At 41.1% G+C, this 26,698-nt stretch overlaps 1 protein-coding gene across 3 annotated transcripts in view; it reads left to right on the top strand.

The window, feature by feature from the left end:
• RNF145 (ring finger protein 145) overlaps window positions 1–26,698 on the top strand; it is a 44,032-nt gene that overhangs the window by 9,636 nt on the left and 7,698 nt on the right. Inside the window, exons 1-5 of one of the 3 annotated variants that reach the window (XM_084215527.1) lie at window positions 416–472; window positions 8,445–8,553; window positions 17,383–17,474; window positions 22,291–22,526; window positions 25,692–25,867. In XM_084215527.1, the coding sequence (XP_084071653.1) occupies window positions 17,426–17,474; window positions 22,291–22,526; window positions 25,692–25,867 (461 nt within the window). In that variant the 5' untranslated portion in view covers window positions 416–472; window positions 8,445–8,553; window positions 17,383–17,425. Of the gene's footprint in view, window positions 1–415; window positions 473–637; window positions 743–8,444; window positions 8,554–17,382; window positions 17,475–22,290; window positions 22,527–25,691; window positions 25,868–26,698 lie in introns of those variants that run through there. The other 2 variants (XM_084215528.1, XM_084215526.1) reach the window with 2 other exon arrangements.

The raw sequence follows: 26,698 nt of genomic DNA, 5'->3' as shown, positions 1-26,698 counted from the left end.
CATAGAAAGCCTGCCCAGGGTTTTTACTAATTGTTGTTATTTAGCCTTTACAAGTAAACCTGGTGTTTGGAAGCACAATGGATGTCCTGAAAGAAGGGCGCAGGGACTTTGGCTGGGGTCTGACTGATGAGGAAGCTGCTGTGAGATACTGTGCAGACAAGAAGTATAGAAACTTAACATTAAACAAGAGGCTAGAGAAAGGTGGCCTGGTTTGCACTGACCACAGCACTAGAAATCTAGTTTTCTCTGCTGCACCATTTTGGCTCTTCAGTTTAAACCCTTATGAACCATCTCTGTGCTGTAAGTGGATTCGAGCAGGTAACCAGTCCTTTTGTTGCAGATAAATGAACAAAATTACTAACTCAGCTCAGGCAGCTGAGGTGTGAACCTTGGCCTGCAAGTCTAGCTCAGGAATGCCAGATGTCTGTTTTTAGGAGATGAAAGGATTGACGTTCTGGGACCTGCTCTCCAGGTGAGAGTGTGATTCATCTGCACATGGGGTAAATTAGGGATTGGATTTGGGCAGTTGAGGTTGATCTCTGGCAAGCATCTGCTTGAGCACTGCCTGGCTTGGAGAGAAAGGGCTAGCATATAATTTAACCACTCTGGAGTGTTTCTTCCTTGTAGATGGTTTTGGAAGATAAAGATGCACTGCAGTCACCTAAAGGAAATGCACTTTACTTAAGCAGTTAGGAAACTGGGGGCTTTTGAAGGAGCATGTCCTGACTTTAATCCTGACTGTGTAAGTGTTGGCATGAGGCTTCCCTTTCTTTGTAATGCCTGTTTTCTGGAAATCATTTTCTGCACTAAAAGTGTGTGCAGCTTTCTTTGTTATGGCTCCACTGTACTCGTGCTGGGATGACAATGTACTTGCAGTGCTAAACGTCGGTGTCGCAGTTCCCTTTTCCTCTGTCTGGGAGAGGACAGCTCTGTTTGGAGCTAGTGAATGTGACACAGGACTGTGGTGGCCTGTACCTGCAGCTGGCTTTCTCCTGCATTTGTGTGCACACACAAAGCTTTTAGGGATCACTCTATCAGATCAGGTTCCAATGCAGAATTAAAAGCTTTGCAGTAGGTTTTCAAGATGGCAGTGGGTAATTTCCAGCTATGACAAAGCCCTTCTTAATAGGCATTTTATAATATTTTCCTTGTTAAGGTATGTTGAGATCGACCAATAAAAAACACTACAGAGGGGGTGGGTATTGTTAACCAAAGAATTTCCCATCTGGTTGCTATTTTTGCACTAAACCAGTGAAATCTGACTTTTTGCTCCTTGTACAAGGGGGGGCTTTTTTCCTGTTGAACAATCACTCAGCAGTTCTTTTACTTCTTGCTTTTATGACATTGAATATATGCACTTCTATTTCTCCAACTGGTGGTTGCTGAGCAAGAAGAGCTTCTAAATTGTCAAACAAGGTGCTTGTTTTAAAAGATTTTCAGACAATTTTTAGTGACAAAACTTTTCACATAAAGTAGCTGAGTTTCATTTCCTTGGTTGTTGGGGATTTAAGCTCTGTCAGGGTGAAGCTGGGCTAAATCAATTTACATGCCTCCATGACATTTTATATAGATTTAGTTGCACTGCTTTAGAGTATAACATTAATTAAGATGATGTATCAAAATATATAAATTGGATTTGTAGGGAAAACAAAGTACTTTTCCACCAGTTTGGAGAATTGAGCTTCTTTGAAGATACATTTGAGGAAATTAACTGCCAGCATATAATTTAAACAAAAATTCACCATGGATGTGTTTCAACGTGCTAATCTGCTTTATTTAGGAAAAAGAAAAATCCTCTGTTCATTTTTGCAGTTAGGAAACACTATCAGCAAATGCAGTGGCAGCTTTGCAATATCAAACAATCACTGAATTTCTTCTACAAGCCAGTATCTTGTAGTGCTATATATAGTGCTATATAAGTGCTTCTAGCAGCTGAGGAAATTGGGTGCATCTATCTCAGGCAGATGCTCAAGGAACAATTTGATTAGAGAGCCCTAAAAATTAATAAACTCTACCAATCTTTATATAGTGAACCTTTTCCGGGAACTAAGGAGACAGAATTGGAAATTTGTTCAGAACTGGGGGTTACCAGGGATGTATTTTCTGTTTAAATGTAACAAGTGAAATGATGTGTGTTCCCGTGCGATTCCCATTCCAGTTAGCAGCACTGTCGGTATAATAAAGGCTTCTAAAATGTACTTTGTTCTTTGAAACAACTTTTCCTTTTCATATCTTTCCATGAAACAGTCCTTATCTGCTTGAGCAAAGGAAAAAACTCAGTCCTGATAACCACTCAACCGCAAGTTCACCTGCATGAAATTTAACTAAATATGCACAGAGCACTGCAAACAGCAAAGATAAATTTCTGGTTAAAATTGGTGAAACCTCTGTGTAGGATAGATTAGCACTTACTGCCAGACTTCTCCATTGCCTTCTGTACTGTGGAGCAACTGTGAGAAAACAGACACTTCTTTTTGTGTTCTTTTGGTGGAGAAGGTGGAAAAAAGTCGAAACCACGTAATTTTCTCCTGTGAAGAAGGGCAAAGCAATGCTGTTTGTGCCAAGTGGTAAATACTCTGAGCTAGATGGAAAGAGTTATGAGCTTAACCTATAATCAGAGTCAGGCTTGGAATTTAAGTCACTGTCATGGGTGAGGCACAGAATTGCACAAAATACAGGGTTTTCTTACTCAAGAGTAAAAATAGAGAGGTTTTCTAGCTTAAACTGTGTTCTTTGTCATTACAAAAAATAAAAAGAAATTCTCAGAAAAAAAAAGGTATTTAAATATTTGGAATAGGTGGAAGGTGTGTCATCTTTCACAAGCCTGTGTGTAATGACAGTTTCTTGAACTGCATGGTTAATACTTTAATCTCTTGGTCACATCACTTGCTAGGTGCAAGCTGCTTGTTATGAATGCTGCTTTTATGAGGGGGGCTTGAGGGAGGAGAAACCTGCTGGACTTCCTGCCCTTGTGTGCTGATTGCACCCTTTGGTCTGCCCACTTCTCTTTAAGCTCTCGTGCTTTACATAGAAGATCTTTTACTTAGATTTCTTTTTTTTATGTTGCCTTTTAAGGGGAAAGATACTCTACTGTGGTACAAACACTGTAAGAAGTGCCAAGTGAAGCTTCAGTGTGAGAAGAAATGAGTTGTTTCATTACAGAAACAAATTTCCTAAAATTGCAAGAGAGGATGCATGACTTAAATGTGTAAATAGAGTTAATACATACAAAGATGAGGTCCTGCTTAGAATCGGCATCTTTGGCTTTGCTGCCTCATGTCTCCTGTCTTTCTCCTCTCAGTGGCACTTAGATAAATGGCTAGTAGAACTATTTTCTGAGTGTTACTATTTAATTTTAAACTGTAGCTATTTTTAATCAAGTGCAATTTGATGACATGGACTTGGTCTTTATTTCTTAAAATAATCACTTGTTACGTCTTCTCCTTCTCTTCTTGGATAAATTGCAGTGTGTGCTGTTGTTGGTAGGACACAGGAAGAGGTAGAGAGTGTGCCATGCTCAAAATCCAGCACAGCCTTTTTTATTTTCTGACTCAGGACTCAAGATTCCTCTACTGCTCTCTAACTGTTGTAGGTTTTTCCTTAGCAGTTTTCTCAGCATATGGATATTTTCAGGTAGCTTTTCCGTATAAAGCTGAAGTCTCTTTTTTGGAAACCCACATCACTAGTTTTGTTTTTTTTTTTAAAGGAGCCACTATCAGCCTTTTTGAAAGGAGGTACTTAAAATTTTTGATTCTGAATACCAGTCTCATGACAGCATTGCAGCTTATCTTAGTGATTTATAAAGAGCCTCTGAATCATATGGCAGAACTAGACTCAAAAGTCCATTTTATTTGTTCAGACAATACTGCAAATCTCTGTAAAGAACTCAATTTCTTGGATTATTTATACTTAAAGTACCCAATCTGTTATGCATTTAAAAATTGAAGAAACAGCTGTTGATGGCAGTACCCCAGTAATGAATAAATTGTTTTGTTGGCATTATTTTCACCGAGATGTGCAGATGTGGATAACAGGATTTCTCCTCTCTGTTTTCAGTTATTCTGAGCCAAGGTTGAGTAAATGCCAATTTCCATATGTGCAAGTATGTTTAGATGTGTTTTTTCAGTTTTGAACTAATTTCTGGCATTTTCTGGAGGACAGGTATGTAGAAGTATATCTTTTAAAAATCATCCTCTCTTGAGATGGATGATTTAGACTTTGACAATTTATGAAATCTCTGTGTAAACTGCAGAGTAACCAGTCTGGTCTTCCTGAGAATTTAGACACACTGAAAATAAAGATGGTGGTTGTTTCTGTAGTATTTCTACATTTCAAAAACAGGCTTTCAGAAGTATGTCCTGTTCTATTGGCACTTGCATATCGTGGCCAGATATTTGTCTGAGCAAACTGAAATGAGGACAGTTAGGGATTAGGCTGAAGTGCAGTGACTAACTCAGAGTGCACTGATCCCTCTGAGGCAGGAGAGCTGCCTGTTGGGATGGAGTCTGTGGCTCATGACTTGCTGCTTCCCAGCAAGTTGCTTTATCCTTGCAGGATATGGGAAAATGGAAAAGTAGGGCCCCCAAATTAATCTCCTGGTAGAATCCAAACAATTGTGCTGCCACTTTCTGGCACTCCAAGAGTTGGTGTGGCCTTATTAAGAAACGTTATGAACTCTTTGATGTGCAGAGTTCTCACTTTTAGACTAAATGTGCAGGAAACTGTGAGTGATAATATGAAATGGACACAAGGGATCTGTAATCATGCAAATGAGCACTAAAGTGCTTCATAAAGAGGATGAGTTGTGACTTTGATCATGTTCCAGAAGCCTCCATTGTGTGCAGTCAATAAACCTCAGACACCTGAGTCGGCAAAGAGGTAATTCTGGTGAGAGAAGCTGGGAACACCTTGGTGGTGCATAAATGGAGAGAGGTTGCTGAAAGGCAGTCTGTGAGCTGCTGCTCACTGAACAATGAGCACTGCACAGCCAGAGGCTTTCATCGAGCTGAATCAACAGGTTGTGAATGAGGTCATGAACTGGTTAATGCACCAATGTTCTTGTCTAGCAATGTTTAACTTTGCTTTCCTGCTTAGGATGATTTTCACAGTTTATTTTCTCCAGTGGAGCCTAAATCTGTACCATCTTGCATGAGAGGCAGAGAAGTTCTCTGCTTCCTTGTGCTCCTGAATAGGAGCTGAGTGGGGTGTTTGTGTGTTTTTAAGGTTGGCAGAATGTGTCTGCTGTAGTGTTCCTTACAGCTGGAGGCATAAAGGTGCAAGTTTCCTTCTTGGTGTTGTGGCACTAGGGCACTCTGACTGTATTCAGGAAAGATTATACTCTCTTTTCTTTACCTTTTTTGTGTATTGTTTTTAACATGTTTTAGAACCATTCCTTTACTGGGGCAGGAATTGGGCTTCCCTGAGCCTGCTGCTTGCTTTATACAGAAATGTACGTGGCGAGTCAAAAGGGACAATGCACCAAGTCCCAAGAGCAAAAATAGCGCAGCCCAAATCAAAGGAGGGGAATGCTCACTGCTGACACAGAGCTCAAAAGCTGCATTTGGATGGAAGTGAGTGTTATTGTTAACCCCTGCTCAGAGGTTACCCAGTAAGAGGACTGTTTCTCAAACTGTAAGTCCTTGTGTGTGGGGACTCTCTCCAAAGGGATATATGTTCTCAGCATCATGTTTTCCTCTGGCAGAGGAGGTGCAAATGAAAACAGAATGTAATGATTTAGATGAGAAAGCTACTGTGAGAAATTGCATTTCTTGATCCTTTTTTATTTTTTTGAAGTGGAAACTTATTTACTGTACACTACTTCATTTGTCTGTATGAGAACAAAGGAAACAAAGGAAATAGTTGGATGGGTCAGTAAAGAATTATTTGTGGGGTTTTTTTGTTTGTTAGTTTTTTTTGGGGTTTTTTTTTGGGGTTTTTTTTTTGGCAGAAGTTTTGTTGATAAAAATGAGGTTGGTACCACTTTGGGAATAGGGCCTCTGCAGCAAAAATGCAAATATTGCAGTATGAAGTGTGCTGAAATCTCCCTCTTACCAAGTCACAAGAGGAAATTGTAAATAAGATTGAATGGGAACTACTTTAAATGTCTGTTGCTCTCCCCCTCTTCAAAGTCTAACAATTAAACCAAATGGCTGCTTCAAAGTGAACATTTGCATTCCAGCCCAAACTCCTGAGCAGTGGAGTTCATTGCTGAAGCTTCTGCAGTAACCTTGGCTGTCTCGTGCTGCTTCCCTGCACAGATCTGAGCATCTGTGCACTGTGGAAGCCTGCTGGTTAGAAGGCACTGTGACAGCACTTGCTTCATCTTTTAATTTAGCTTTTCATTTTTTTTTTCCACTCCTTCATTGTATCCTGAAGGATCCTAAGTATTTTGATTAAATTTGTGATCAGAGAAGAATGAACTTCAGTGATATCTAAAGTCCTTGCATGTATCACATCTTTGTTACTGCCCTCTAAAACGTGTTACTTTTACAGAAATGATCCTGCCATTGCTCAGGTACATCATCACATGGCCAAGGAGCAGACTTTCTTGTGGTAGAATAAGGTAAAAATGACAGAGCTTACATACAGATACAGTAAACAGGTATGCTAAAACTATTTATAGAGTAATAGAGGAATAAAAGACTGCATAATAAACTCCATTTAGTTCTCCACCTGAAGGTGAGTCACAGGCTACAGTGAGAAGGAAAGGTTTAGAGAGATTTGACTCGTGCTGGAATGATAGATGGTTGTGGGCTGTTCCTCAGGGAGATTGTCCCTCACAAAGGAATCCAGGGGTGAATGTAGCAGAGGTGTGATGTAGGAATGTCTGCAGATGGTTTGAGAGCTCTGGAGCTGGCTCGTGAGGCTGTGGTGTGGTGCAAGGTAGTGAAATGTCTTCATGGAGACTGCTGAGGAGTTCCTGCTCTTGTCATTTTTGTGTTTGGTAGAAGGAAGGTGGTGAACAGGAATTCCAGAAAATGCAGGTGTTTGTGAAGAAAACTGATGGTGTAGAACATCTGATGTGCTCCAAGTAGAAGCAAGTTATTCTGAATAAAACAGTTGCTAGAAGGAGACTGATGGAGTGCTGTGTTTCAGGCCCCTTTAAAAAAGCTAAAAATAAAAATTAATCTGTTCTCCAGGCTGAACAGCCCCAACTCTCCCAGCCTGTCCTCACAAGAGAGGTGCTCCAGCCTTCTGGTCAGAGTGATATTGTACAGAATTAGTGACTTGTATGACACTTGATTTTTAATAAAAGATACTACCGATTATTTCAGCTTTTTAAAAAGCACATCCTGAGAAAAATGTGCAACTTGTCACATCCACTTCATGAAGGTGATTGAAAAATTATCTTTAATGTTAAATACATAAATGATATACTGGTATTTTAAAAAGGTACGTAAATAGGCTTTGTCTATCATTGATCCTCTAATCTGTCTTATCTGATTTGATCTCTCTCTGCTGGCCATCCTGTGGGTCTGTTGTCTTTTCTAGGAGCATCATCTTTCAAGATTTTGAAGACCAGACTGTTGGTAGAATTTTACAGAGGTGACTTATTGAATGTGGCAGATACTAAGCAGCCTTGAAATACTTCTTCATAAATACTGCCTCTGAAATATCTTTTTCAAATACTGGAACATGCTGTGTTCCCCAGCTGTTTTATAGTACCTGGTTGTGCCACTGCTTATGACTGCTTAATCTAGAGTTGCATTATTAAATATATTTCAAAAGCTCAAAATATAAATTAGCAAAAAAGACTGTGCCTGATGTTGCTGAATAAATGTATGAAACTTTAAATGTGACGTGACTGGTGTGGCTGTGAGGGTCAGGATATGTTCTTCTCTAGCATTTTTTTTTCTTAGCTTCAGAGGAGTTGTTGGCTGTTGCTGGGTTGTTTTCCTAAATGGATTTCAGTGCCAGGCACTTGAGCTGACCTTCAGAAAGAGCACAAGTGCACTGCAGTGATGGAGAGAGAGCTTGGAAATAAATATTTGTAAGGGCACCATGAGCTGGGTGTTGGACCTGCAGCCTGTCTGGAAAGGAGGAGTTTGGACATGCACCACCCACTTATGGAGTGGACTTCAGAGTGCTGCTTTATGTGGGTCTCTGAGTGAGATCCTTATGAAAATAAGGATCAGGGTTCTGCTTGTTGGAGAGGCTGCTGAGCAGCCAGGCTGTGGTCTTAAAGAGTAAGGCTGGATCTGCGCTGGGTCATTTTCAACAGCCTCACTAAATGCTAATGAGAAGTGCAGGAACTGCTGGGTTGAAAAGCTACAAATCCCAGGCTGTGGCACGTCTTGTACTTGATTTATGCAACCCTGATAGCTGGAGTGGGTTTTAATATCACTAATATGGAGTAATCTGAAATTGTGAACATGCTAAGTGTTATTTTATTTTGGTGTTAGATAGCATTTTTTTAAAATATCAGCTTCTGCTTTTTGTTACAGGTTACATCTTAAGTGTTGTGCTCCTAACTTTACCAAGGCAACACCTGGTTCAGCTTTACCTGTACTTTTTGACGGCACTGCTGCTTTATGCTGGGCACCAAATTTCCAGGTAAGGATAAATGGATTAATTTTTTACCTTGGTTTAGAAAAATAACAGTTATTTGTTAATATTTTCTGTAAATGGTTTTCTGGAGGTCTTTTTTTCTATGTCAGACATCTAAATACATTTTGCTGCTCTTTATCTTTGGAAAAGTTTACAGAATTAAATATGCAAGTAGTTCTTTGAAGTCATTGAAAAAACACCAGGAATTTTGAGCTACTTGTCTGGGGAGTGTAATGCCCACCAATCTAAGGAGAGAAAGCACTTACCACAAGACTAAATGTGGCCTCTGATGCAGTAATCTGAGTTACTCAGTGGCTCAGCTAAAATGCTTTCAGCACTAGGGTGTTTTACACAGCAGACAGGATGTTACTTTTAGTTTCCTGGCACCTCAGGAGAGAGAGCAAATAGAGATCTGGAATTCAGTAAAAGCAAAGTAGTAGTGGAATTTATTCTTAAAATGTATTACACAAATTTGAATTTACAGTGGATGCAGGTGTTTTGGATCTGAAACAGAGCAGGAGGCTGGAGAACTCTGAGTCAAACAACACAGAATCAACCATCTTTGTTTGGCCCCAGCTAAATGTGTTGAAAGCCAGTGTAAACTTTCCTACTGACACAGTGTTTAATTGGAACCAAAGACACTGCCATCACATTAAAGGCTTTTCATGGGAAGCTTTGAAAATATGAATTTGAGCCTGACTTATTTTGGTGCCTGCTGATAGGAAACATTTTAAAATATGCTTTCAATTGATTTAGTGGAAGTGATAGTTTTGTTATTTCCGCATCAAAATTGTTGTTCCAGAGCATTTGCTGGAATGTTTTTTTTTGGTATGTTGCAGTTCAGGGGAGTGTTAATGAAGGTTTTGTGATGATTTGGCATGTCGCTGTTGTGGCTGTCAGAGTTGCAGTTAGTGATTTCCTGGAAAGGAGGAGTGTACGAGAGAGGAGTTACAGCCTCTTATTGCCTTGGTAGGAAGGAAAAAAGGGTTTATTTGTCATCCTTAGGGGAGTCCTGAGTTGTTATAGATGGAGTTTGTGGATGTTTCTTATAGGGTTAAAGGCTTGTTTATTAGAAAAAGCAACTTAGACACTATTTACGTGTTGAAGTAATAAATATAGTAACAAGTGCCCATCAGACAGAGGGCTTTGGTGCAGAACATTTACAGCTGGAGGTGCTTATCCTGCTCCAGGTCTTAAATTTTTTGGAAGAAAGGGAGATGTTATGCATTTGGTTGATACATTAAAGGATAGTACTGTGTTTGCTTCTAATATCTTGTTTGTATTTCTGTGTAATAGGAACTCTGACTTCTGTTGCTTTGTGAGGTTTGAGACTTTAATAGACTTTATTGTAACATATTTAGTAAATACTGCTTGGACTGTTCTGTGTGCCTCTACTAAGCTTTCTGTATTTGGTGCTCCTGGACTGAGTTAATAAAGGCTTTAATTAAATCTTGCATCAACTAGCACAAAAAATATATTTAATTAAAAGATGTCATGGATTCAAATAGTCCAGCAGTATTCCCAAGACATTTTGCAAGGCAAATGGAGCTGCTGACACTTCTGAGTGAGCTTGCCCATTCCCTGGGTTTGGTTTGGAAGGAAGCACAGTGCAAGGGGCTCTCAGCTGAAGCCTTTGTACAGTCAAGGAATCATATGTGGGGAGTGACTCTTGAATTAGCCCTACAAAATAATTTTTGAGTCCCATTAGTTTTCATACTGGAAATAGTAAAATGTGACAGACATATCTGTTGGCAGAGCCGTTCCTCTTATTGCCAAAGCTATCCAGTTCCAACTTATGTTTCTATTTAGCAACCTGATCATTACAAGACATACAGTAGTCACATGTGCAAACTGTTTTTCAGTGTTTTTTGTCAGTATTTCTGCTCAGAGCTGAAAACTTCCAGGGACTTGCTTGCATGCACTACCAGTTGGGATGCTATTTAAGACCAATGAAGAGGTCTTATATTGAGGCCAGTTTGGTTAGTGCAAATTATAGAACAAGACCAGAATCATCTGGCACTTGTGACTCTGCAGTGTCCTGGAAATTCTGAGCTGTTGAAAGACTTCAGCTTTCAGTGCTTTTTTTCCACCCCAGAAATAGCTTGCACTTCATCTGCAAGTCTGGGAATAAGATCATCTGAATTTTATAGTTAAGCTCTGACTTCAGACTTCCAGGTTTATGTGACCTTGACAAGTTACTTAATTTTTTAAATGTTTTGTTTCCTTACCTGCTGAGCTGAGAATTACCTTAATGTCTAAAGATGGTTTCGGTAATATTTGTGAATACTTGGAGCAGCCCAGAAGATGCTACATTTGTATGTAGCATGCTAACCTGGCAATTTGGGTGGAAATAACATACCATCTGTTTATGGAAAGAAGAGAAGTCAGCCTTAAAAACCCAAAATCCAATTTAATGAAATCTCTTTGCCTTAGGTTTCCTGCAGCAGTCTCCAATTTCAGGAGAAATTAGTTTAATAAGTGAGTGGCACAGTAATAGGAACAGCTTGAGCTGGGTGCCTGCAGCCAGGGACCCAGAGCACACAAATCCTTGGGCTGTTGTACCCTTCCAGTCAAGGCACCCATCCTGCATCCACTCTTGGTGTGCTTTGCAAACACCCCTTGGTCCAGTGGTGGGTTTTGGTCTGGGATCTTCTTTTTCTGTGTTGGATTCTTTCTCTGTCTCCAGGTGGGTGTTGGCTGCTTTTATCGGGCTGGGTTGCAGCTTCTGCTGAGTTATGGCCTTCTTATCTTCCAGTTCACACTGGTCTCAGGGCCTCCCTTCATGTAACTGAGCAGAAGTTAAAGATAAGTTTGACTTTTCTAGGTGGGAGCTTGGAGCTGGTGAGAGTTTGGAGCTTGTGGTCTAAAACTCCAGCAGCTTTAGCTACTTTTGCTGAGCAAAGCCACTCAGACAAAAGAATACAGTTAAAAAAACACAACTGATTTACAACAGTCCTGCTTTCTCTATTAAGCATTCTGCTCATGTGTCAGAAGGAATTCATAGGTTTTAAATACAACCCTTACTCTCACATACAACATTATTACAAGCGACAAGCACAATACAAGCAGAGTGAACAAGGTCACCATTGGATGGAGCATCTTAATATAATAATCTTATATTATTATATATACATTGCTGTTGGTGACAGCCCAAAGGGGGCTTTCCACCATCAGTGTTGTGCCTCCTTCTTCACTTTTTCCAAGACATGATGCATCTCTTCTGCACTGAATGGTGACTAGAATTTTTCATCCATCATTTTGGCCATGTTCCAGCTGTTGATACAGGTCATCAGGTTTTAGTGGCTTCCTCACTAGTGCAGGATTCATTCTGATGGGCATAGGTAGTAAATTTTAACTTAAGTATAATTGGACTGTAACCATTGATTGGACATAATAGGAACTGAATAATTAAAATTGCGTCCTGCAGTGTTTCTACAGTTAGAAGTAATTGAGTGATTATTTGTCCCTACAGTGATATTATTTACCAGCATAAGATTACAAAGAGTTCTTGCACAAACACATCATTTTCCAACACAGGCAAGTACAGTTTCAGGGGGTTTTTTTGAATGTATTTCAAGTGACAGACATTTTGTTCAGTGTCAAAACAAATGTCTTGAGCTTTGATGGTTTTACTTGCACAAATAAATCCCTGTTGTTCTCCAGCAACATGCACATCAACTTTGAGACTCTGACATTTGATACTGTTTTGTTGGTCCCATACTCAGCTCTGGTGGGTAGAGAGCAGTTGCATCATGATTCAGGGCTAATACAGGGATTGGGTCTGTGGTGTATTCTAATATGGTGCATATTGTTGAGACAAAAGCTGTGCCATTATTACTCTGGAGCTATATGGGAAATAGGCTGCATACCACCACCATTGGAATTCACTCAAAATCAGTTGCATTTTCTCAATTTTTTTTTTTTTGTAATTTCAATGTGTAAGATACACCCTTCCCCTTCTCTTATGGTTGTGGCTACCATAGATTGTATCTACAATTGTGCTTGGATGCAGCTAAGAGCTAGTGCTGATTTCAGAAATTGTGGGATCAGCTTCTCCCTTACCTGTGGAGGGCTGGTGGCTAAGCTCATTGTGCTGGGCAGTGAGGCAGTGGTTGGATCATGAGCTGTATTGGATTCATAACAAAAAATGAGAGCTGCTTCTTTGGGTTTTACAGAGCTTTAGGAGCTGGGTAACCCAGCCCCTAACAATCTATGTGAATTAGCTCCTCTTTAATCCTGTTAACTTTATACCAAACTGAATTGTGCATTGATTATGTACTTAGCCATGCAGCTGTGCACATGTGGGTTAACAGCACCAAGAGTGGTGAGTGAGCTGTCCCACTTCATCTCTTCAGAGTATCAGTTCTTCATAGTGCCATCATTCATTAGCTGGCTGGTTACTCACCCCTCGTTTGACATGAGCCTGGTGTATCCAATTTTCTTTCCCTAGAGCAGCAATGCATTTGTCCAGGGCTTTTATCCTCTAAGCGGAGTCGTAAATAAGTGAGTCTTAATTGATTGAGTGTTCCATGTAGTGGCCAAATTTCCTGGGGCCCCCACCAGCTGTCCTAGTAATATATGGCCATTCCTCCTGGCACATGGCCACTGTGTGCTCTTTAGATAATTGAGCTGTACCATAAATCTTTTCTCAATTTTGCAATACCTTGACCAAGGGCATCCTCTTTTCTACGCTGAGTTTGTTCCCTGTTACCAGAAAGAATAAAGAAAAAGCAGCAAAAAAGATTGTCAGGGAGACCCTCCTGTGGAGTCACGAGGTTCAGAGAGGAGTGTAGGTGCAGCTGGATCCAGTCTTGATGTCAGATTTGGCCAGCAGTTTGTATCTGAAGAATTAGATTTCCCATTGCTATGAGGGACTTGAACTCTATTCTTATTTGTGGAATTCTTACGTGTGGAATTGAATCCCCTTTCTGTGTACACATTACTGTCTGATGAGGCTGTGCAGCTCTGAGTGAGCTGCAGTAGGGGGGGACTCAAACCCACTGCAGGACCTTCTCCAAATCTGCCTGGGGAATTTTGACACTCACCCTTCAATGCCTCCTGCTCCAGAGGTACCTGGTGAACTCACCTGATACCAGAACTTGGGTATTAGGAGACAAGAAGTTGTGAAAGTGATTTTCTGCAGCAGTTTCCAATTCCAATCAAAAATAGTTTATTAATGGAGTGGCACAGCAATAGGAACAGCTTGAGCTGGGTGCCTGCAGCCAGGGACCCAGAACACAAAAATCACTGAGCCTTTGTACCCTCACAGTCAAGGCACCCATCCTGCATCCACTCTTGGTGTGCTTTGCAAACACCCCTTGGTTCAGTGATGGGTGGTCTGGGACCTTCTTGCTCCCTGTTGGATTCTTTCTCTGTCTCCAGGTGGGTGTTGGCTGCTTTTATTTGGCTGGGTTGCAGCTTCTTCTGTGACCCCACTCTGCTCCCAGGGCCTCCCTTCATGTAACTGAGCAGAAGTTCAAGATAAGTTCAGCTTTCCTAGGTGAAGCTTGCAGCTTGTGGCTGAAGACTCCAGCAGCTTCAGCTACTCATGCTAAGGAGAACTACTCAGACAAAAGAATGCAGTTTGAAAGAATGCAGAGAACTAAATTAATTTACCACAGTCCTGTTGCTCCTGACAAGGAAGTTGGATGCTGCTTTTATTTCATATGTAGTAGCACAAATGTCTTGCTTTAAAGAATCACATTTCCTTTATCCATTTCCAGCAAAAAGCAGCTTGGGAAAAATAAGAGATGCAGTTATGCAGAATAGAAGTGATATGATTAAACACACTGTTAATGCTAAAACTGGAGTTCACATCATTATCTTATTTCATGTTTTGCAGTTTTATTATAATTGTATCCCAGGTGTGTTGAGCCTCACAGAGCTTAGAATGAGAAGGGTGGGAGCAAGAGACTGAATTGTTTCTTCTGGACAAACTTAAAATACACTTAATTTTAAGGTTGTCTGTAGACATTAGAAACCTCTGAGAGTGTGTTTGATGTTGACAGTGCAGATTATTCACCCAAAGTAAATGTCAGCAATATGAGTCAGTTAGGTCAGATAACCACTGTACCTTATGTCAGTCAATTATAAAGCATATTTTTAGTAATGGAAGACCTTTTTGTACTTCAGTAACAAAGAAACGATCACATGTGAAAAATGATCACCTTTGAGCAATGTAGTCATGACTGTCCATGGATACCTGTTAACAGGCCAGCAGTTGGATTAAATGAGGCTGGGAATGAATCTGCAGAATGAACAGCAGGCAATCTGATCTAAGGTTTATTCTTAAATCCTAATTTTCCAAAGTAATGTAGTTTCAGTCATTTCATTAACTAGTAAATAAAGATTTTAGCATTCTTGTTTTATTACACTGCTGCAGTAAAGTGAACAATCCTCAAATGTAAAAGCTGGAGATTAATACAGTTTTAATTGATCAAAATTGAGTGCAGGCACTTGCTTTTTTCAGCATCTTGTATGGCACTGCAGCTGTTTGAGGCATCTTCTGATTGGTGTCTGTGCCAAAAGATCCTTGTGTTTGTACTGGTAATAGGAGAATCATTGCTTTCACTTTCCTCATTCAGCCATCGGCTAAAAATACTGTTTAAAAAATTTAGGAGATCTTAAAACATTGCTTCTCCAAACTGGTGGGCCTAAAACTCAGTTATAATTGAGAGTTACTTAGAGAATTCAGCCAAGTGCAGACCTCTGTGCAGATGACCGAATCAGACAACAGCAAGAGAGGCAGCTTGAGGAAATTTGGGTCATCTCCAAGCGCGTTCTGGTGTTGAAGAACCAACTCTAAGTGCAGCTTTGTTGGTGTCTCTTGGCGAAGTTGTTTAAGGTCATCTTACTGCACTTGGTATCCTGGATGATTTTATAACCTGTTTCCTAACAAATATAGAAGAAACTTGATGTCTTTACTGCTTTCCTTCCAGCAGCTTAGAAATAGCCAATGTTTCCAGCCAAAATTTGAGGATGGAGCATGATTTTGCTAAGACAAAAAGCCAATTCCAGCATCTTGCAAGGACTTTTTTTTTTTTTTTCTCTCTTCTGTAACTGATGGATTATCCTGTTTGTGTTGCTGATGCTTTCAGAAAGTTCTTTCTGCTGGCCCATAGAATGTAAATAAATAAAAATAACCCCTTTGCCCGAAGGATTATAACCTTATGGATTTTGGAAGGTGGGAAAAAAGCACTTGGGCTTAGCTATACCTGGAGAACAGAAGGAAGATTTCTGTCTAGAATTGTTATTTGAGTTGCCTTCTCAGTCCTCATGTGTTTTTAATTGTAGGTTGCAGTCTAAAGAACTCATTTCAACATACCTCACATATACTATGACACTTGAAAAGCTGCTCTGAGTAGGCAGTGTTGTCAGCTATGAGGAACAGGCTTTGAAGTGTTTGTTTTAGTACTCTGAGATTTATATCTTGAATTCCAGAGATTTTTTGCAAGTGAAAATGTGAATACCTTTGCTTGGGCTAGCAAGTTAATCCTAGGAGCAGGGTATATATTCCCACATTTCTGGGGAGAAGTGAATGGTCCCAGTAGCATTAAATTGCATCTATTTCTGCACTAAAATAAAAAGAGCAGTTTTTGTATTTGCTGTGGTTTCCAGTCCTGTTTTGCTGTGCTTTGTCTGCATCTGCTCCCAGCAAGTGTGGCTGGCCTCAGTGATAAAAATAAACACAGAATAACTGAATTGCCCCTCGAGCAAACAGACTGCGAGCTCACACGGGGTCAGACCAAGTGTGTCTGTCTGGCATTCCTGGGATGTGATGCAGGTAGATGTGAGTCCTGGACAGGATCAGCCAGAAACAAACTCAGGGGTTTTGTGCTGCTGATGCCAGAGCTGGTGGTGCTCTGACGAGGGTGGAGCTGCAGCTGCCCTGGAGTGGAGCAGGAAGGGTCACAGGGCATGGCAGAAAAATGGGCTGGATGTGGAAGGTCAGGAGTATTGCCTTCTGTCTGATGGCAGATTAAGGAGCCACTGCAGAATTCCTGCTGTGCTTGTCCAAGATCAGCTTCTGAAGGTGTGAAATGCCTGCTCTTAGTGTGAGGTTCATATTTGAGTTGTGTTGATGTGTTAACCTACTCAAGGGCAGAGCATGACCAGCAAAACCAGAAAACTGTCGAGGGTCCTCAGGTTCTTTGGTTGTCAGAGCCCACCCTCCCAGAGCCCATCTTTTCTGAGGGGAATTCTGAGAGATTTTTAAGCTCTTACTATGTCTTTCAATAGTCTTTTATCAGTTTGTGGGTATCTGGTAGGATAGAACAAAACTTTTAAATTGTATTGGACAAAAGGGCAATGTAGCAGCTTTGTTCCTGACTCTACTCCATAACTATTGCTTTTCCTTCATACTTATCTTTTAATTGAATGTAAAGAACTTAAGTGCAAAATACTATAAGCATTGAATTGGAAGATCTCTCTGTCAAGCTCTCAATTTTTTTTTTTTTCACACATTGCTGGTGGGAAAAGAAATTATTGTTAGGAAGAAAAACACTTAATAAGGATACTTAAAAATGGAATGGTGCCTAAGAGGCTTTGTCAATAAGCAGTTTTGAGGCCACGCTCTGAAGAACAGCTTAGATGTCCCAAAGGATTTTTACAGCTCTGCCAGTGACTCTAATTACAGATAATTCTGCTCTCGCTTAAGTCATGCCTCAGTTGGATCCTTCCGTCAGCTCGGCTGCTGGAACAGCAGCGTTAATATTGCCTTTTGCAGTTTAGCTAATTGGCTGTGATGTACACTGAAGTTACATATATGTGGAATGAATAAATTGCTTTTTGTCTGAATCAGGTGGATCATAATAGTTTGTGGGTTTGTGTTTTTAGGGATTATGTGAGGAGCGAACTGGAATCAGGCTATGAAGGACCAATGTACTTGGAGCCTCTCTCCATGAACCGTTTCATGACTGCTTTAGTAGGTAAGTGCTTCAGATAATTGAGAGGAGAGAGCTCTAATTGTCTTCATTGGAACCTATGGATGTTTTACCTCTTTGTTTCAAAATCTTTTTTATTACTTTAACTTGTTGTGATTCTTATTAATATGCAAGAGGCATGGGAGGACAGCTGTATCCTGCCTGGCTTTTTTTCTATGCCACTAATTTACCAATACCCCGTACTTGCAGCTCTGAAATACTTTCCAAGTCTGTTTGTTATGCTCTACCTCTGTTGTTCTCAGACTATGCAGTCTGATTCAGAACAGCTGGAGTGTCTATAAGAACCTTTATGGGGAAAATACTGTAGAAATTTCAATAGTTATGTGCTTTTTTAGTGTTTTTATCAGTTCAGGTGTTGTACACATCAATTCTTCATTGGTTTTATAGCTAAACAATGCCATTCTCTTACAAAATCTGATGAAAGACATTGATGGGTGTGAGCATGGGACTACTGGCTACTGGTTTTCTTAAGAGTCCTGAGGATATTTCTAATTAAAGAGTTAAGGAATGCAAGTCAAACACATTTAAATTGTTTGATTAATGGCAGACATGACTTCCCTCCCTAAAAATCCCAAATGAATCATGAAGAATTGGATTTTCCAGAGTCTTTCCTTACCCTTTGAACTTTGACTGGAAGAGAATAAATTCAATGTTAAGGTTGCTACACCAAACCATATGTTCTCCTGAGAGGATACTGGAATACACACACACACACACACACACACACCATGTGTATTTTAAAATGAAGCCTGAGACAAGCTTGCAAGAAAAATCTTCCTTAATTCCTTTCACTAAGATCTATGGTTTTCATCAGATTATTGACAGATTTAGTCAGCCGTGTTCTACTGTTGGCAAAACTCAGCTGCTTTCTGTTTACTTGCAGCTGCTACTGGCAAATAAAAATGGGTTTACCACTTTCCAGTATGTTAGGTCTGACAGAATTTACCCATCTCCTGTTTGCCTGCATCCTTTCAAATGTGGCATTTGTCTTTGATTTTAATATTTTTAATAGAAGTAACACTGGTAATTTTCAAGGAAAGATTATTTAGATATAATTTCCTCTCTCTTCTGAATGTCTAGGTATACTTTCCTGTCTTGTCAAATGATGCCAAAGTACAGCTAAAGCTTCTAGTGTGTTTTTTTATGAGAAAATGTTTGTAATTAGTCCTGTGGATCTCTCCCAGGTGCAGTGCAGGGTTCCATGGTAAAACAGAATCCCTCACAAAGCATCATGCAGGCCTGGGCAGGAAGAGATCAGGAGGCATTGTGTCATTCAGTAACACTTGAAAACTAAACCAAGAGTCAAAGCCAGCATGCTGCATCTAGGTTTTAATAGGCACTAAAAACAAGTGAGAAAAAGATAATGGTTTTATTCAATACTGTTTTGGGTTTTAGTGGGTATCAGACTAAAGTGTCCCCTTACTGTAATTGTTTCAGAAATGGGTGCTTGTGACTGTACTAGCAAATGTCTGTGTGAACATATTTAATATCCCCATTCTTAATTTTCCTTATTATTTCAAAGCCAACTTGAAAATATAATTTTGGTCTTAATGACAAGCAGTCATCTTTGGGGAAGACTTGTGAAAGTGGTCTTTGAGGCTTGACAGTGTTTTGTATAAATATAAAATGTTTTCATTTGTTGTATACAAGATTTGTTGGCTACAAGGTTATTTATTCAGTGGAGTTTCAGGAATACACAGCACTGAGTGGTGTCATCTTCACAGCAAAATGAATGTACAGGTGCTTTGCTCCATCTTTTTCTCACACATTCTGACAGGGTGTTGTGCTGCAGCACTGCTGGCAGGCACCAAAGCAGGTGCATGAGGGAATGAAATAATGGTGCTAGTGGTACCGCTCTGGTTCCTGAAGTTCTGGTCAGAATTAAAGGAATGATGTTACAGTATCAGTTGGTTCACAAAAGTAACCTTTGTTAATGCTTTTATTCATTAATACTTTCTGAATGGGATCTTATAGTCATTTCTTTCCCTGCATTTAACTCAGTCTGATGACTATTGTCTAGGAATAATAATGTGGTCCTAAGTGCTGGATGGGAGAAATAAATGTCTTTGGAGATGGCCTCTTGGATGAGTGAGCCACTTTGGAGCACATCATCTGTGAATTTTTCAAAGCTGCTGCATGGTTTTGCAAGTGATGCTACCTTGAAGACTTGATTTTTCTTATGGCACAGTAATGGGGTTTTATATTAACTTTAGGATACCTTGTTTTTGAGTAAGTCAGTGATGTAGCCAGGGAGTTTGTTAACACTAGCTTTCTAAAATTGTGAATGAAACAAAGATGCCTCTCTACTCCAAGTGGCTGTACCATGTCAGCTTTGTTGTTGAACATTTTCCATTGGCTTATGAGCTGAGAGAGGCTACCTGTCAGCAATGCTTAATGTATCTGTGGAGGTTTGGGGAAGGAAAAAGAACGGGCAGGAAGTTCACACAGTGGATTTCTTCCTTATTACCTCATTCTCTAGCAGAGGACCCTGGCTGGTGTCTTCCAGGGGTGTTACAGCTGTTGGGTTCATTAGCTGTGCCTGTCAGTTTTCAGGCCACAGCATTTCAGTTTACAGGGTGCAAACATTCAGCTGGATTTGATAGTCATAGCAGATACCTCGAGTGTTAAAATCCGTGATTTGATGTGAGGTTACTTTCTCTGGCTGATCCTGCTGTGTGATGTTGATGACTGATGCTGTGCAGCCCCACCTGCAGGTAAAGTGTGATTTACTGCAGAGAGAGATTGGCTGTCCTGAACTAAGGTGCTGCTACCTCAGTTTAAAATGGGAAGTACCATCACTCAAGGCCCCATTGGAGACATTCACGCCTTTGCTGCAGGGGTTGAGAATTGACAAGGTGTGCACTTCAGGGAGGAGGTTGGAGCCTCCAGAAAAAGTGCTCCATGTATTTCCTTTGATGGTGTGTACAATTCTCCTTCCCATGACAAGTAACTTTTGACAAGTGTTTAAATTAACAGGGTGGGAGGGCCAGAGCTGAGCAGGGATGAGCAGCAGACTCCACACATGGCTGTTGGAGGAAAGCAGGTTCTGCTGTTTACTGAGACTGAACTAATTTGTGATCAGAGAGCTCCAGCGCTGGATTGTTTAATGTGGTGCTGTTGCAGTATTTGATTTCAGATGACAACACTCTTATTAAATGCTGAAGAACTCATTGGATGCTGGTGTTTGTGTCCCTTTGTGTGTGAAGCTGAGTTGCCTTAGTTACCATGAGTCGCAGAAATCCTCGCAAGCTGCCTGCCAGGCTCCTGAATATGACAGCACAGCAGTGAGCTGGTGGTGTCTTAAATAGGGTTGTAGCAACGTGTGTGTGGGCAGAGAACAACAAAGCAGAGGGAGAATGCTTCAGAGCTGGAGTCTGCTGAACGTTTAAAGAGATGAGTAGAGTAACTTTCTGGGAGGCTCAGAAGACCCAGTATGCTGATAGTGTCGTGCTGAGAGCAAGGGTGCTTCTGCAGAGACATCTGCTAATTCAGAAATACATCTATCAAATTGACAGTTGGAATTTAACTTGAAAGAGGACGGCGTGAAGAGGGGAGAACTTTGTATGCTTAAGTAGTAGAGATTAGAGATTGCTTTCAGCTCAGTTGCAGTTATTTTGAAAGCAGAAGTGCTTCCCTAGGTAGGGAAGCTTGGCAGAATGAAAGCAAAACCCTACTGCTGTTTGTCCTCTGGCAGCTTCCCTCCCCAGCCCATCCAGAAGGGCTTACAAGGTCAGTGAGCTTATGTGAGCACTTGGAGCTCATGCTGGCCTAGAGATGTTGCTGGCCTTGGTCAGGTTCCTTTCTTTTCCTAAGGCCAGCTTCTGGTTTTAGGGAAAGTTACGAAATGCAGACATGGAGGTAGTTCCAAACCAGGGCATTAGCACTTGAACTTTGTACCACGTACTGTGGCATTTGGATATAAATTAACATAGATGGTGAAGAAGGGTCTGTTTTCAAATAATATGCCATAAATTTCTTCCTTACTGCAAAATGATGAGTGGGGATTGTTCTTATCCAGACAATGTGCATTTAACCCCATTCAGTTTCCATTCCTGGGATCGAGGGTACAACTTCAGTGTCTCTGAAGGGAGCAGTTATACTGAAGTGGTCTTAGTGCTTTAGAAAAAACACCCTCCAGATCTGTGGATGTGTGGGGGAGATGTGCTCATGCTTGTGTCCCCACCAGCTATTAAAGAGAATTTAGTTGTTAATTATCTGTCACTTGCAAGCTTCAGTGATCATTTTGAGCAACTGCCTCAGGGCGTTATGAAATTATTGAAGTCTCAGCTGCTGACCTGGCTGTTCTCCTGTTGCTGTTCTTGGTCAGTAATTCCTCTTGACAGTGTAAATATTGTTGCTCTAAAAGCCATTTGGGACCTCTGATTGCTTTTTTGTGTAGGTCAGGATGAAATAGTGTAGCTGGGCTTCAGAAAAGCTGCTGTGTGTACAGATACTGATGGGATTTCAGCTGAGCTGGGGGTGGTGAGGAAAAAGAGGGCTGGCTTGTTGAGTTATCCTCTGTATGATTTATTCCTGGGGCTTTATTAATCTGATTCTGCATGTGTTTTGGCTTTACAGCTGGCTAATCTGGGAAGTGAAAGCATTTTGGAAAGGGTAACTTTAGTGACCCAGCAAAAGACACGGAGAAGAGCCTGGTTTCGTAACAGAGATGTCCTAGTTAGAACCATCATAATATGCTGGATGTTGATAACGGTGTTCTGGAAAGATAACGTATTAAAAATACGCTTTTTCCTGAAGGGGATAATCAGCTTGATTCTGAACTGCTGTGTCGCGTTTCCAGGGCAGCTGGTGGTGTGCACGCTCTGCTCCTGCGTCATGAAGACCAAGCAGATCTGGCTCTTCTCCGCGCACATGCTCCCTCTGCTGGCTCGGCTCTGCCTCGTCCCGCTCGAGACCATCGTCATCATCAACAAATTCGCCATGATTTTCACCGGATTGGAAGTTCTCTACTTCCTGGCATCAAATCTTCTGGTGCCCTATAACTTGGCGAAGTCTGCGTACAGAGAGCTTGTCCAGGTAGGGTGGTGGATGCAACCATTCTGTCTTCTGAGCCTTTTGTGCAGGAAAGAAGTAAAAAAACCCACTTTAGCTGTCTTCTGTGCACTTGTGTTTGTGTGCTAACTCATCCTTTTTTAGCCAACCAAATAAGTTCCTATCCATAGCCTCTTCTTTCTTTAATTTATGTTAGTTTTGAATGGGTGAGCAGTTAAGACACAAGCCTGAATTATGCTGCTGGCCAGCTGAGTGTGGCCACTTTGCTTGGACTTTGCTTATTCCTTCCCAAATCCAGGCTAAAAGACAAGATTGCATCACACTGGAATTTATTTACAGCCTTATTAAGTGAGGAAGGTAATCCCTGGGCATTCATTGTAGTTGCTGTTCATTTCAAGAAACACTTTCTGTATGACAAGTGTTTGTAATGATAGAGGTGGTAAATTGTGAGTGACATTGAAGCTGATTTTGAGTCTAATAATCACTGATTTGAAAAGTCAGTGGTATTTTCTTTGGAGGAGCAGCAACATTACTGAGACCTCGAACAAGAAGACTGATCTGACGTGTCCATTTTCTTAATGCTTTGACATCTGTTAAATGTTTAGTTCAAAGGACATTTTCTCAGTGGTACAGAAACATCACATTTGCTGTATTTTTATATTTTATATATATATATGAATATACATACTTCTGTATATTTCAATATAAAAAGATAGATGCTTGCTTGGCTTTTGACTGAGTCTCTCTTTCAGCTTTTATCACTGCCTGGATTTTTTTTTCAAACCAAGGCACTGGGGTTTTTTTGCCTTCTGCTCTTCAGTCCAGAAGCAGTCTGAAAACTAACTTGTTAAGCTCTTTCGAAGCCTTCTTTAAAGCTCTTGTTTGCTGTCATATCTGTCATACACAAACAAAAACTTGGCAGCAGGAGGTGTGTGCTGTGCCAAGGTCTCAGCCTGTCATGTTGATCATTGGTGTCTGGTTATTTATTTTGTATGTAGTTGATCTTTAGAGCAGGATTATCCTTCTGTGTTTGTACAGCACCTAGCATTGGTCTGACCTCATTCATGGAATCACAGATTTGTTTAGGTTGGAAAAGAACTCTGAGCTCATCAAGTCCAACCACTCAGACATGTCCCTTAGTGCCACATTTATATATTTTTTTAAATCCATCCAGGGATGGTGACTCCACCACTGCCCTGGACAGCCCCTTCCAATGCCTGACCACCCTCTCGGTGAAGAAATTTTTCCTGATATCCAATCAAAGCCTCCCCCGGCTTGTAGATTTGCTGATTTAAAAATTAATTTGGGAGCTGACTGGCAAAGCTTCAGTATCCTGAATTCCAGTGAGAATAGAAATTTCATGCTTACTGGGCATGAGTGGCAACATGTGGGGTAAAACAGTTGCATGTCTGCATAGCTCAAAGCCTTGCAAAAAGTTGGAACCAGCACTTCCATTTTCCATGTACATGAATGAATGCACAGTTTGGCTCCCTGAAGTCAAATTCAGATTAGATGTGGATTTGAGGCCTGTATCTATTTTTTATTAGACATGTTTAAAACACTTGGCACTGGGTTTATAAGAATGTTGGATGTTGCTTTTCTAAATACATATAATAGAGTTGCAGTGAATAGTTGTGAGTGGTTTTCACATTGTACTGGCAAAACCTGGGATTTTTGTTTTTTTAAGAACTTGCTGCTCTTTGCTTGTGTTTCTGAAACAGCAGAAAAAGCATCAGCTCATGGTGTGTTCATGCCACTGGTAGTAACTCTGCTACAAATCAAGCCTAGATGTTTATTCCAGAGGAGGATATTGCCATTCCAACTGGAATGTTTCTGAGCTTGTATTTCCATTGCTGTAACTCTGAGCAGTTGTTGGTTTTCAGTGCTGTCCTGGTGTTTCTGAGTTTACACACAAATCCAGCTATTTCAGGCTGGATCTGACTGCGGGTTTGATATCAGTGTCAAAACTTAGTGAGTATTGGGCTGTTAAACACCAGGAGCATTTCCTGAGAGCCCTAACAAGTGGACCAGGGCAGCTTTTTGTGTTTGTGTGTATGTTAGGCTGTACCCAGGGGTATAATTTAAAAGCAGGCCCAGAACCTTGGCTGCCTGTTTGCAGCAGAAGATGCCAGAAATGTCTCACGGTTATGAATGTGCATTATGAGCGTAGCATGACCCTTTTCCAGTGTGGTGGAGCACTGTGCCAGGAACTGCACAGGATTGCTTGCCTTGCTCCCAGCCAGGGGATTCTCCTGAGGGCAGGTGCACTTCCTTGACAAGTCTGTGAGCAAAGCAGGAGCTTGGCACTGTGTCCCTGCCAGCAGCATATTGCTTGTCCATCAGCCCCAGTGCTGCAGCAGGTCCCGTGAGTGTCATATCCCTCGTGCTTGTCAGCTTTTTTTAGCATTTCTGAAAATTTCCTTGCCACAATGTATTCTATGACATTGTGGGAAGCAGGTGATGAAGAATTAATAGTTATGAGCAGTTTCCTTTTGACCTAAGTCCAGCTATATGAAGTTCCAGCATCTTGGAAATGATTGCAACTTGGTCTTTGCAATGCAAAGGAAGTACTTTGAGCTTCAGAGTCTTCCAATATAAGTCTTAAGCATGAATTTCAAAACACTTGGTGGATTAGGTATGTGATCCTTTTGAGATACTTAAGCATAAAATGTGTGTGTGGAGGGGGTTAGGTTTTTCCTTAAAAACAGGTCAGCAAAGTAGATTTACTACTTTTTTAATGGTATGACTCATTTCAGTGTCTAATGTGTGCAGTGACTCGGCAGTAGCTACAGAGAAAACATCATTGCTGTGACTTAAACTGGGCAAGAGGATCTGAGGGGCTGGCTTGACCCAGAGCCACATGTCCTCATCCCTCCAGCTGTGAGTGGGCTGCAGGGAGCAGCTCCAAGACAGGTGTTTGTAGGAAGGGACATTGAGCTGGTCTGAGGGTTTGCTGCTGGAGTCAGGTACTTCTGCCTCCTGCCAGACAGACTGGAAATGTCACTGCTGAACCTGAGCTCTGCCTTTGTCACAAACTGTACTTTGATGTACCTCCTCTCTTCCTGTGGGATGGCTGATGTCATGGGGATGATCCTTGCCTTCCTTGTGACTGTATTGTTGACTTCCCTTTTGTTATCAAGTCCCAAGTGCTGTGACTCAATAACAAATTGTCTTTTTGTGTCTTCCCAGGTGGTGGAGGTGTATGGGCTCCTGGCACTGGGAATGTCTCTGTGGAACCAGCTGGTGGTCCCAGTGCTTTTCATGGTGTTCTGGCTCGTCTTATTTGCTCTTCAGATCTATTCCTATTTCAGTACACGGGACCAGCCTGCCTCCAGAGAGAGGCTCCTCTTCCTCTTTTTGACCAGGTAATTCAGGAGCCTGCAGATGGTTGGTTTTCTGTTTGAACTGTCTTCTGAAATGAGTATCTCTGCTCTTTTAGAGATGAGATGTGGATATTGGCTTTATTGCACTTGGATACCCAACAAGTATTTGTCCTTATTGCAGTGACCATCCCTGTTAAGCTTGTGCTGCAAAGGCATGGATCCCATTCAGGGCAGACATTAATAGAACTGTGGGAGAGCTCCCAAAGAAAGCAAAGTATTTCTTTGAGGAAGGAGTAGCCATGATTAGAGCTTTGGTCCAGAAGTTGTTTTCAGTATATAAGTTGGTTTTAAGTCTGAGCTATTTCAGCTGAAGTTCAGTCCATCTGATATCTTATTCATGATCATGTTGCTTTCTGAGCTTTGGATGTCTTGCTTTCATCATTCTGGTGTGTGGGGCACATTCTTGAGTTCATCCAAGCAGCCAAAGCACCCAACTCCCAAAGCAACTTTTGAGCCCAGTGGTTAATGTGGCAGAGGTGTAAAGGTCAGAAAGATACTGGATTTGTAAAAGCTTTCTAAAAACATAAAAAGGTTTTATAGGCCATAAAGTTTTTATAAAGTTTAAAGGTTGTAACATAAAGGATAGAGATCTGTGTTGGTGCTGTTACTGAGAGGCTGCATTTGAGGATTCTCCTGGCTGGAACCTATGTGCCTTTTGCAGCTTTTGTCCATACAGAGGGAGCAGGAATGCAGGGCAGAGAGGAGCTGGGGGTGCTGCAGAAGCTGGGTTAAGCAGTTTAGGTACAGTGCCATAGTGGGATGGGGAAAAGAGGGGTAATAGTTGTCTAAACACAGCCAGCTAGCACAGGACAG

This window comes from Fringilla coelebs (assembly GCF_963513975.1).
Source record: "Fringilla coelebs genome assembly, chromosome: 15".
NCBI classification, from domain to species: domain Eukaryota; kingdom Metazoa; phylum Chordata; class Aves; order Passeriformes; family Fringillidae; genus Fringilla; species Fringilla coelebs.
This window is presented reverse-complemented; position numbering and strand designations above follow the sequence as displayed.